A 13121-nucleotide genomic window follows, 5' to 3' on the forward strand; every position below is an offset into this window, starting at 1 on the left:
AGCCTATGTTTGTTTTGAACTAGATTTCTTATAGTTTGCTGGTCTTAGCTGGTTCATGGCCTTTTGGTTATTTTTATAGACACTTTTCAACTAGTAAGACTTTGAAACCACCTAAACCAGCTAAGACCATTAAAACTTGCCTATTTGTCATTTATACTTAAGCTTCAAAGGTGTTTGTGCTTTGTCGATCTTACCATTGAGGAAAAATCATTTACTCCTCCAGGCCGCGGGAGGCAGCAGAGCGTCAAGCAGTCAGTGCATCGCTTCGGGGACGTCTGCTGGTGAAGCGCTGTCAAAACAGGCAAGAACATAATGTATTATTTTAATTTACGCGTTTGATATAGCCTTCTAAAATTCGTTCGAGGTCAGTACTAGACTGATATTGTTTTAATAGCATCGTTTGTGTCAAATTACATACTGAATTCCCGAGTTTTACACTCGTTCTTATGGCTAGCTGTATTCCCGGTTATGCTAACAAGCTAACTGATTGTTTTGATCAAACAGTTTCTTATTTCAACGCACATTTTTAATAATTGTTACCGTTTTCTTTAGTTATACATAAATGTCATTGCAGTGTATTATTTAAAAAGGTAAAACAAACTGAGAATAATAGCTGTAGCTGTTTTAACTCGTAGTTTTGCTGTGTTTAGGCAGCATAGCCCTGACCCTGGCTGAGTCTTTTATACATTTGATTTAAACTAAATTCAAAGGAATGTATTCTTATTTATTTTCATTAAGAGGTCTTTTTGACTAATTAACTATGCGTTTATACAGTATTGCTTTTTAGAGTGACATTTCGGTAAGGTTAGTTGGGTAACGTTACAAAGCATTTCAGTCTTTTTAGGCTCTTTATTTTTATGACAACGGGCCTGCGAGCCTAAATCCTTGGAATTATATTTTTGAGTGATCTGCTTATTTTGAAATGAAATTGATCGGTGTTGTATGTCTATAATCAAGAATCCATAAGACTAGATTAAAAAAAAAGTTTTTAAATTTTTTTTTATTGTCAGCCTTTGGTTCAGATTTTTATTCCGATGTTGTTATCCCTGGAAATCATTTAGTGACCCATTGGCTTGATTTAATCAGTACTCAGTCATGCAAAGAAGTTGTCAGCTTTAGAGTCCATTCAGATATGATTCAAACATGACACTAACAAATACATTTGAAAAATGAGCTCTTTCTATCCATTTATAAAAACACAACATTTAAACCACTGTTCTGCTGTGTGTCATGATTGACCAAACCACACTGTTTGCACTGTTTGAAATAATTTATATTATTATTATTTTGTTTCTACTAATACCTAGAACAGTCAAACTAAAGAACACAAGATATCTGCAGGTTTTATAATTCAGCTTAATCTTTAAATGAGGTTAATATATATATATATATATATATATATATATATTTATTTTTATTTTTTTTGTATTGTTTTGCAGGACTTGTGTGTGTGCGTGTAAGCTGTAACGCTGTGCTGATGGAGCAGTGTGCGTGTGTGGAACGGGAGCTCGAGAAGGTGCTACACAGGTTTGTCACATATGGGCATCAGTCCGAGGAAAGACTGGATGAACTCCTGAGGAATGTCTGTGAGCTGAGGAGCCGATTGGTTGCTTATGGTGAGCATAGAATTCACTTGGATATCAAAATTTGGGCTTTGGTACACTGAGCATCTAGTAGTTTTAGTATCTGTACCTTAGGGAATAAAAGAGCCATGGGTAACAGATGAAATTAAGTCATGGTGATGAATCTGAATGACTCACATGGCAGAATATATTTGAATAAGTATAGTGACGTTGGGCAATATGTTATTTCTGCTATAGGAGAAAAAAATTGCAACTTTATCTCACAATTCTCTCACCTTTTTTTCTATAATTTCTGATAATTGTAAGTTTATATCTCACATTTCATACTTTTCCTCTCATAATTTTGAGTTCATATCTTGCTTTTTTTTTTAAAATCAGTGTTGTGAGTTATCAACTTGTATGGTAGAGTGATTCATATGTCAGTGCTTGTACAAGAGGAGGAGGACGAAGTCAACCAAGTGCTTTTGTGGCTTTGAAAACAGCCAATTCAGTGACATTAAGTCATGAACAATAGGTGTACTTTAGATGCCTGCATAAATAATAGCCTGCAGTGCAAACAAACATACAAAAACACAGGAAAAACTGCATTTAGCTGTATAACCTCTAGCCCACACGTCAAATTTTGTAGATGGTTATATAAGCATAACTCTGTTATAGAGCTGAGTCACAGTAGCATATGTCTATTTAGATCAAAGTTCCCTATGTTGCTATATTTTTTCATACTGTTTCAACTCTAGGGGTTCAAGATACAGATTTATCAGTGCTCCATCAAACAATGGCCCAGTGCTGCAAGGAAATCAAAGAAACTGTGCAGATGCTTGCCTCAAGGCACAAGGACATCCACGGCAGTGTGTCGAAAGTGGGGAAAGCAATTGACAGAGTAAGAATTTGTTAATTGTTTACACTGTTGTTCAATTGAATTCAATCAAATATTAAAAGAATATTAAATTTAACAGCAGTTTATCTTAGTCAGGGTCTCCCAAACTGGGGGTTGTTTATGAAATGTTGAGGAAAAGTGAATAAATATTTAAATTGAAGAAATGTAAAATCATTAATAAAAACCAAATAAAACATAATAAAGAAAGATAAAATATATCATGTTTGTCTGAATGAATATCATTGAATAAATACCGGTGACATTCCCAGTCATGTTCTTCTTCTCTTTTCCCAGTAGTTTATGGTTGCTTTCTACATTTTCTGTCTGTTGAAAGTGAAAAATCTACCTATTTGATGATAAAATTCGACTTGTAGTTTAATTTACTTTAGTAAATCAATCACCACAAAGTATTGTGTTATGTGGTTTAATACATTTGTTTTAAAAGCTGTTTTCTTGCACAGAATTTTGATGCGGAGGTGAGTGCAGTTGTAGCTGAGAATGTCTGGGACTCTCCAGAGAGGCAGAAATACCTGAGTGAAACCATCGTAGAACATCTGTATCGACAAGGCATGTTGAGTGTTGCAGAGGACCTCTGCCAGGTATCTTTTTTGTTTTGTATTATTAATAAATACTAAAACAATTAGTGTGCATTTCTGTAAACATTGCTGTAATTCACATTTAGGTTAAGTCATGAGATTTTCAGTTAGAATTTTATTGAGAATTTATTCCCTGCACTAATATGTAGTGTTTTAATCTGACTTTACAGGAGTCTGGTGTAGTAATTGACATGAGCATGAAACAGCCATTTCTGGAGCTCAACCGCATTTTAGAGGCTTTAAGAACACAAGATCTCAGACCAGCTTTAGAGTATGTGGCGCATCCTTCTGTTTTCTACTTCCCACTTTTATTTCTTTTATTTGTTAATTTTTTTTCTCACGTGCATGGCCTTTCAAAAGTTTGGGGACAGTAATCAAAAGTGACAGATATTAACATTTATCACAAAAGATTTCTGTAATAATAATAATAATAATAATAATAAGCAGCATAACGGTATCCAACATTGATAAGAAATGTTTATTGTGCTGTAAGAATATTATAATAATTTCTGAAGGATCATGTGACACTGAATAAATGGGTGCTGAAAACGTAGTTATTTATTCCTGCCATCACAGGAATAAATTATTTTTCGTCAAATAAATGCTGCCTTTTTTAAACATAATAGACTTCTTCATAAACATTAAAAATCATGCTAACCCTAAACCATTGGATGGTAGTGTATCTAACTACATCCTGTAAGTCTACATACCGTTAGGGTAAACATACCCTTAATTCTTTCAGAACAACAAATTTGATTGGGTATGGCTTGAATAGTTGCATTGTAGATTTAAGATTACTGGTTGTAATTGTTTGTTTGGTTTTCTGATTGCTGTGCTAGGTGGGCGGTGACAAACCGTCAGCGGCTGCTGGATCTGAACAGCACCCTTGAGTTCAAGCTTCACAGACTCTACTTCATCAGCCTGCTCAACGGAGGCATCGGCAAACAGCAGGAAGCTTTACAGTACGCACGGCATTTCCAACCGTTTGCCTCGCAGCATCAGAGAGGTGAGGAAAGCTTCACTCTTGAACCATTATTAGGCTTTAGTTTTATAAACATATGGTTGGAACTGAAGGCTGTATTTCCAGTAACATCATTGATGCAATTATTTTGTTCTGTATTACACCACCTGACTCAGTGTTGATGATATTTGACCCTTGTTTGTGTGTGCTTTCTAGATATTCAGATCTTAATGGGTAGTCTAGTGTACCTCCGCCATGGGATCGAGAACTCTCCGTACCGCAGTCTGCTGGAGACGGATCAGTGGGCAGAGATCTGTAACATCTTCACACGAGATGCTTGCGCCCTGCTTGGACTCTCTGTGGAGTCCCCACTCAGTGTCAGGTCAGAAAAAAGTCCTATAATTTCTACACCTCTTGTAGGATTTGCAATATGACCCCTAACCAGTAATTAGATAGATGTCAGGCCTATTTTAATAGGAGCTGCTGAATTCATTAATCTCTGCAAGTTTTATGCAAGTTTTACATTGTGCTCAATAGAATAGAATAAAAACGCATGAGTCTCAAGGCATGTTTTTTTTAAATGTAAACATTGCAAAGTTTTTACTTGAAATTACACTTTTTCTAATGACTATTCACTGCTTTACACGTCTGCATAATGCTCCATTAAAAGGTTTAGGTTAAGTAAGATTTTTAAATGAATTTGGGGAAAAAGCCACTTGTGCTTACTAAAACTGGATTTAATATTACAATTATCGAAAATAACTGTTTTCAGTTTTAAAATGTTTTATTTCCTGTGAGGGCAAAGCTGAATTCCCAGCAGCCATTACTCTAACCTTCAGTAGAATTGCAGAATTCTTTGATGAAAAGTTAAAGAAAACCAGATGTATTTGAAATCGGAATCTTTTGTAATGTTATGACAGTCCTTTCTTTCACTTTTGATCAATTTAATGCATCTCTTTTGAATAAAATTAAAAATTAATTGCTTTAAAAAATGCCCTGACTCCAAACCTTTGAATGGTAATGTACAGTTTCCTCATAGTATACTGACGTATACAGTATTTTTAACCCTTAGTTATTTGGGATATCATATAATTAATTATAATTAAATTCTGTTTAAGAGGTAACATGTTTTGAACTTTGTATTGACAGTAAAACCTTGTGCTTGATCTTTGATTGCTAAATCCTGTTTTGATTCTTTGACTCTCCATCAGTTTTGCGTCCGGCTGTATGGCACTGCCTGTGCTCATGAACATCAAACAGGTTATTGAACAGAGACAGTGCAGTGGTGTTTGGACACATAAGGATGAGCTGCCAGTAGGTCTCCCTGTTTCCCTTTGAGGTTTTTTATACAGTGACAGCTTCAAATGTTTCTAAAAGTTTCTGTTGAAATCTTTTACTTACATGTATTTACATTAACATTATAATTATGCATGCACCAGTTACTTACTAGAACAACATTTACTGATGCTAATAGTTGGTTCGTTTTTTTTTTTTTACTGAAAAATTCATCATAGAACAAAACTAAATAATTACACAGCAAAATAAACTGAAGTATTTCCATCTTCCAACTTTCATAATTTAAGAATGACCAAAATTAGGAATGATAAATTACACTTTCTGTTCATCTCCCTATTCAGACTGTTCAGTTATTATAAATGTAAAACTTTGAAACACAAATGAGTCAAGATTTTGATTACAGCTGACTGGACTAATTGCTCTGTCTGATAGGTGCAAGATTCTACTTTTATTGGCCAAGAATTGGCTGATTTATTAATAAATAACTGTGGTCATTTCAAACACATTAATGCTTTATCTGTTCATCCCTGGTGTGTGTGTGTGTTTAGATTGAAATAGATCTGGGGAAGAAGTGCTGGTATCACTCTGTGTTTGCCTGTCCTATCCTGAGGCAGCAGACATCAGAGAGCAATCCACCCATGAAGCTCATCTGTGGGCATGTCATATCCAGAGACGCGCTTAACAAACTCACCAATGCTGGAAAGTAAGACTCTGATACATGCATCACATTTTACATTACATTTAAAGTTTCATCAAACAGACCTCCGACATAATGGTTATTTAACAAGGGTTAAAGAGCAGTCTGCCGTTCTTGCTACCAGCAGCAGCACTAGTAGCAGTAGTTGATTGACAGATTATTGCAAATCATTTTTTAAGTTTTTAAGACTATATGAACATGATCCCAGCTATAAAGCATGTCAGACCGTAAGATCTCTGTTGTCATTAATGTCAGACTCATTAAAAATGTACATACGCAAAGTTACAATGGTTACAATGTAATTGCACAAATAAGTACTTGGTAAGATTAATTTGCTACATGTATTAACTCAAGGGTTAGGGCTTGGTTTAAGGTTAGTTACTTCCACTTATGCAAATTTTACTGTTTAATATAGTTACTAGGTCACTGTAAAAAAAAAAAATGTTACCAAAATAAATGGAAATGAATCTTTTATGCAGTATTGATACTGATATTCCTTGCTTACAATGTCTGAAACTCTCTCTTCTCAGGCTTAAATGCCCATATTGTCCAATGGAGCAGAATCCCTCAGATGCCAAGCAGATCTTCTTCTGATGTCTTTTTTTGGAGTGTAACCGAATGTTGTTGAAGGCCTCTTGGAGCCGCTTTTTGAATGATCCTCATTCACAGGCATGACAAGCCTTCTGTGGCGGCTTCTCCCCCGCATCGCCACCTCCCTCTCCAAAGCTTTTAGTTTACAGAGGCCGGTGGCCATGGCAACATACCTGTAGAACCCGAGTCAGTAAGTGTACCTAATGAGGAAAACGATCATTCATTTGTTAACACAGCCTAGTATAAACAGGCTTTTACAAGTACATGTGTGTGTGTGCACATTTTGCTTCCTCTACATTTGTTTTAATTGCAGAGTATTTTTAAGTTTCCATGGTATAACGCCTCTCTTTTTTCTTTCTTTGTGACCTTTATTAAGCAAATGGGCGTGATACATCTGTGTGGGTGACTTCTTGCCAGAATATATTCACGGTTTCCTCTTTTGAGATCACATTTAAATACATGAACTTGGGTTCTTTGCACGTGTACATGATAGAAGTGGCTTTTCAGTATGTATATTAACACTGTACTAAGGACTGGTGGACGGGTGCCTGTGGATTATAAATGATTTACGTCTCTCTTTCCAATATAATAAAGGCTTAATTGGATTGAATGGCATTTTGATTAGTGCATATTCATGAGAAATCTGAGGACTTGTTTGTGCAGATTGTGATCTTGTTCCTTGCGCCGGTCTAATGTCTGAGAAAACCTCCTTGTCCAAGCCATGTGTCTTGCTCTGTGTATTGAAAAAAAAAAAAAAAAAAAGGTTTAATATACAGCAGTGATTTGTGATGGTACAACTTTTCATTAGTATAATTACATATGTAATGTATTTAAATGCACACACAAGTTGTTTTATCACAGAGTTGACTGGACTTGCTGAATTAGCTCTCACAGCTCCAGGCTTTTCCGCTTACAAAATCAAAACAGGTCTACGTGTTGATTCAAGAAAGCGATTGAACCTTTGCCAGCAAACGGACTGAAACTATATGTCCATTAATGTACAGTTGATGGTAGACTGACTGTGTTTTAATGTTCCTCATCAAGATGATAGTTTTCAGATGTTTCTCATCATCCCTGAATGTAGAGCTCACTCTGTTTATCTCTGTATAGGTGAAGGGAGACAGTGGAATAATATTTACCCCCGTAGGGTGTTCTTCAAATACTCTCTGGCTTTAATACACTGTTATTGCTAATTGTTCCCGTTCCACTTTAGGAATCGATCTCAAAATGTGCATGCCGAAGTGGAATGTATGGTTTGTAAATTGCCCTGCAGTGATTGAATCGAAATTTCATTTTGAAACCAACAAGCTTTTCTAGCAGATGTGATCCAAACCTGAGACCCAGAGAGAGAAAACCTTTACCAGTGCTCTTTGACATTCTCGAAGGGCGAGCATGTACCAGCACAGCTACATTCTTAGCGAATGATGTCAGAATTATTTTTATTATTATTATTCTATTTTTGTTTTTGTTTTGATTAAGACAAATGCTGTCTTCTTGTTTGAAACCTTAAATAGGTGTGTAGGAGTGCTGTGTGGCCACTGACATGCTGATAATAAACGTCTGTTCTTTTAGTAGACAATCCTTTATTACCTCCCGGAAATTTGTAAGATCAAAGCAGAGTACTGTGCGTTGTAACATTAGTGTAAGGAAGTGCTTTTTTGTTTTAGTTTTCATTCAGTGATTGAGGAATGACTCTGCTTTCTCCACTAACAATTGCAAGGCAACTATTGTAAATATTTATCTTCTAACAGTACAATATGTTTATTATACTTGCATCTAAATAATAAAAAAAATTTATACTCATCTTTTGAGTTTGCCGTCTCCATCTACATTCACAATTTGCTCTACAAGTCATTTTAAACAATTAAAAGTGTGCAAAATGCCTGAAGTGGTGAAGCATCAATTATTAAAATATGGTAAAAAAAAATTTGTTATGCAATATTACACATGCAATTTGATTGCTTCCCAAAATTAATGTCAACATTTTTTTTACAAAAGCTTCTTATTTAAAATATATGCTGTTTTTATACTTCCTATTTATAAAATAATAATAAAGATGTATCATGGTTTCCACAAAAATATTAAGCAGCACATTGTTTTCAGTATTGATAATATTAAACACTGAATACTGAAGTAATTGTTGCTGAAAATGAATGAAAAGTGTTTTTTTGTAGTCACAGGAATAAATTATTGAAAACCGTTATTAGGGTCCAAGCCACTAAGATACAAGGCCCTCTTGTTTTTCTAATTATTATTTTTCTCCCCAACTTTTTGGGGGCCTTAACGTGCTCAAAAACTCTTGAAAATGGGCACACACACTGGAATCTGTGGCCATTAGGACACAGCAGATGCTGGGACCCGGGTGTGACACAGGGGCTCTACGGCGCCCCCGGGAAGGCAGTAAGAAAACATTTTATATCGCACACATACTTCTACTTATTCATTTGAAACTCAATACACATAGGCTGCATTTACACTGCAGGTCTTGATGCCCACATCCGATTTTCTGACTATATCCAATTTTTTTGACGACCTGCTTACATCATCTTTTAAATATACTGTATCCAATTTTTGCATGTACACTATACACTGCTGAAACTACCAAATGTAGACGTTCTGACCTGGAAAAGGAATTAAAACAGCATGAAATACAATGGATGCAGATGCAAATAAAATTATACAGTTTTGCTTTCCACAAGATTTTGAAAAGTCAACAAAAAAATCTGTAAAACATTGGTCTCGTACGGCGGAGAAAAAAGAGGAGCTCTTGTTGCAGTCTGGACGAATTTTCACTGTGTGAAGATGAGGGCCAGCTGGTCAGCACAGGATTTCAGACAGGCTTGTGTAACACCGTCTGGGCCTAGTGCTTTTTTCCTTTTCTGCTTCCGGAGTCTGATCACATAGATGTGACTGTAATGAGTCTCGGTCATAGCCCCACTGACTGACAGCAGGAAGTGTGTTACTTTTTAAATGCTTTGAAAGCACCCTCTTATATTTACCCGAATTGTTTCAAACTTCATCAGAATAATATCAAAACATGTCCGAGGTAAAACTGTGAAGGCATTATTGATCATTTAAATAGTGTTGCCATGGCAACATATCAAACTTTTGTATTCATGTCCTGTGTTTCTGAAGCACTTACATAACATGCTTAATTTGATGAAACTCAACACACACATCAGCATTAAAGTTATACTCCACCCCAAATTGAAGATTTTGTCATTAATCACTTACCCCATGTTGTTCCACACCCATAAAAGCTTAGTTTCATCTTTCAAACACAATTTAAGATATTTTGGATGAAAACCTGGAGGCTTGTGGCTGTCCCATTGACTGCCAAGTAAATTACACTATCAAGGTCCAGAAAAGTATGAAAATAGTCCAACTGCCATCAGTGGTTCAATCGTAATGTTATGAAGTGACAAGAATACTTTTTGTACGCAAAGAAAACAAAAATAACAACTTTATTTAACAAATCGTCTCCTCTGTGTCTGTCAACATCACCATAGTGCCATTTTGGAGAATATGAGCTGAACGCAGGCAGTGTACGCTCTTCTGGGTCAGCTGCGCCACATGGATGTGATATTTTCTTTCAAATCAAAGCATAAATACACATAGAAAACGTATCTAGCTGACACAGAAGAGTGTATGCTGTCTGCGTTCAGCTCATACTCTCCAAAATGGTGCTAAGGTGATGATTTTTCAGACATATAAGCTGACAGATGAAGGCTGTAATACTAAGGTTGTCCACTTTTGGTTGTCATTTTGCAAATTCATTAGAATGGCAAACAAATGCATATAATCAGTTGATATATACTGTACTGTCATTACACTTGTACATAATTATTTTAGAAATGCTTGTAGAGCATTATAAAACATTTTTTAGAGATTGTTAAAATTGTATATATCCTTCCCTTTCTCACTCATATGATAAGAAATCTTTTATGCCTGATCCCTTACAGCTCATTTCAATTAATTAGAATAAAAAACAAGTGCATAAAATAAGTTAATATTTTAACTGGCTGCACTTTAAAATAAGGTCTCATTTGTTGCATTAACTAATATGACCTAAATTAAAGTTTCTTTTTTTTTTTTTTTTTTTTTTTTACGGTATTTGTTGTTTGTTGATGTTAGTTAATCAGAATGTTCATGTAAATTCACAGTGCATTTACTAATTTTAATAGATACAACTTTAAATTTTAATAATGTGTTAATTTTTAACTTAATATTAACTAACATTAATAAATGCTGTATCATTTTGGTCATGTTAATTAATATAGTTAATGATAATAACTGAAACCTGATTGTAAAGAGTTACCAAAGTATACATTTTTCTGTGTGTGTGTTTGTTTCACACTCTTGATGTTTTGGATTAACCCTTTCATTGGGACTGCCAGATGGTTACTATAAATGCAAGTGTTTTCCTGATGCCACCGGGGTGGCGATTGCACTGATGGCTTCGGCCCGCCATTGCTGCTTGCAACTATAGTTTAAATTGTAATACTATTTGAAAATATTACTGTTTTACTGTATGTGATCACATAAATGCTGTCATGATGAGCATAAGAGACATAATATTTTTTTACAGACCCCCACCTTTGAATAGTAGTGTGTTCCTAACAATTGTTATAGGTTAATGATTTAGGACATATCATTTGCTTTGTGTTCAAAATATGCTGACATAAAAATTATGGAATAATGGACAGAAAAATACCTCCATACTGAAACTATTGAAAACAATATTAAGTAAAATGTTTTAAATGAGATGTTGATCCTTTATTTCCACAAGAGGGAAACCTCAGTGCACTGGGGAAACTGTAAGGGTTGAGCCAAAATCCATAGAGCAATTTATATAAATAGCAATATATTGGAATTTTTTAAATAGTCGTTGTGAAAAAACGTTTACTGTGAGCTACCTGATCACAGTGTAGAGCAAAGTTAATGTTCCTCTTAATTAAGGATCCCACTCTACATCTCACAAACATTTATTAAATGTTTGGCAACTGAGTTTCCATGGAAACACCTGTTTCTTGAATGAAATTGAGACCCTCCTATGTTTGCACACTAAGTTAGATCAAATCTGACCTGCATTAAAAAGAGCTTGACTATATAGTGAACACTTGGTAGCGAATATATGCATTCAAGAACATGATCAGATTTTTTTTTTCTTTTTGAAAACAAGTTCCATTTTTTTATGCAAGTTTTAAAAAGTAAATACAAATAAGAAGAAAAAGATTGAAAATTACGCATCTAATGTTTTGACCCTGTTGGCCTTTCTCAAACTTGATTTACTTCTTGCTTCTAAGGAAGCAACTTAAGTCTCTACCTAGAGACACAATAGACTCCTTATTGTCCATGTGACAATGACCCATTCTGGTCTATCAAGCACAAAATTCCTCTCCGTAGAGCTGGATCTGATGAGCAGGTGTGCAGGGGCCTATCACATTCTTTCTCTAAAAGTAGGAGGCCTACATGGATTTGCAAAACTGCCCCTTACATGTTTGTTTAAATTTTTTTTTTTACTATTAATCAATTTCATCTGATTAATAGTAAACCGAACCGTTCTTATGTCAGTGTTGTTTTAAAAGGACTAGATATTTTTATAGAATGGTATGCATGAAATTATCCAACTCCATGAAAAAATATCAAATATTTTTTAGCCAATAAGAAGACGCTTTCTGTGTCAATCATTTTCTACGTTCTTAGTGGTCTAATTAGATGATAGATGATCTTGGCCTAGTTTTCATGAGTTTGCAAAAGTCAGTTGTCCAAAAGGGGTTAGGAAAACAAACAAAATGAACAAACAAAGACGCAACATGAGAGTAAACATCGGTAAAAATTTTCATAGCTGGAGGGAATTTCAAAAGCTTAAATCGCTTGCAAAGCTTCAATGTCAGGTAAAAATACCAGTGTTTGTAGAAAGGGGTGTGTCTAATTCAGCAGAAGTTCTAAAACGGCATAGTTTACAGATGTTTACAGATAATCAAAGTCACTTTAAATTTAAATTCAGTGCGTATAATTTTACAGATTCTCAGCCAAATCAGATCATAAAAGTAAACATTTTTATGAGGCTGGATTGCTGATCTATATAATAGATTAATTAATCTATGTAAGAGATGGTAATAAATAAACTAATTAAGGTTATAAATAAAGTTAGATAAGGTACGATTTTTATTAACATAAAATATAGTGCATGCGAAAGAAACCACTAATTGGAAGACACATTTGAAACTTTTATTTTGCACTATAACTGGAAGACACTGGATAACACCTTATTTTTCCTGTAAAATCGGCAGATCAGTTTTATGTGTCTGGCTTCCGGTGTCATTTGCATTCGCTAGCTATTTTTAGCTGTACGGCTCGTTTTGCTGGTTGATATTGCAAACTGGTGTCTTACCATATTATTTGAATATATTATCTTAATTATGAAAACACGGGTTTGTAGTGCAAACAGTTTTGCTATTTACTGTACATTGTTATTCTTCTCGTTATTTCCCTATACAGCGGCCAATGAACTGGA

The 13121-nt window shown here is 34.9% G+C and overlaps 1 protein-coding gene across 2 annotated transcripts; it reads left to right on the forward strand.

Moving 5' to 3' along the window:
* Nucleotides 1–183: 183 nt before the first annotated feature.
* On the forward strand, nt 184–8404 carry rmnd5b (required for meiotic nuclear division 5 homolog B). Of its 2 annotated transcripts, none has more exons than XM_026225018.1 (10): nt 184–301; nt 1440–1616; nt 2321–2463; nt 2922–3059; nt 3227–3327; nt 3896–4062; nt 4234–4399; nt 5229–5331; nt 5862–6016; nt 6541–8404. In XM_026225018.1, exons 2-10 carry the CDS (start codon nt 1478–1480, stop codon nt 6602–6604), a joined length of 1176 nt encoding a protein of 391 aa, XP_026080803.1. In that variant the 5' UTR covers nt 184–301; nt 1440–1477; the 3' UTR covers nt 6605–8404. The 2 variants fall into 2 exon arrangements, with proteins under 2 accessions (XP_026080803.1, XP_026080804.1); XM_026225019.1 differs by having other exon boundaries at nt 262–300; nt 1431–1616.
* Nucleotides 8405–13121: the final 4717 nt, after the last annotated feature.

Source organism: Carassius auratus, chromosome 39 (assembly GCF_003368295.1).
Source record: "Carassius auratus strain Wakin chromosome 39, ASM336829v1, whole genome shotgun sequence".
Lineage (NCBI taxonomy): Eukaryota > Metazoa > Chordata > Actinopteri > Cypriniformes > Cyprinidae > Carassius > Carassius auratus.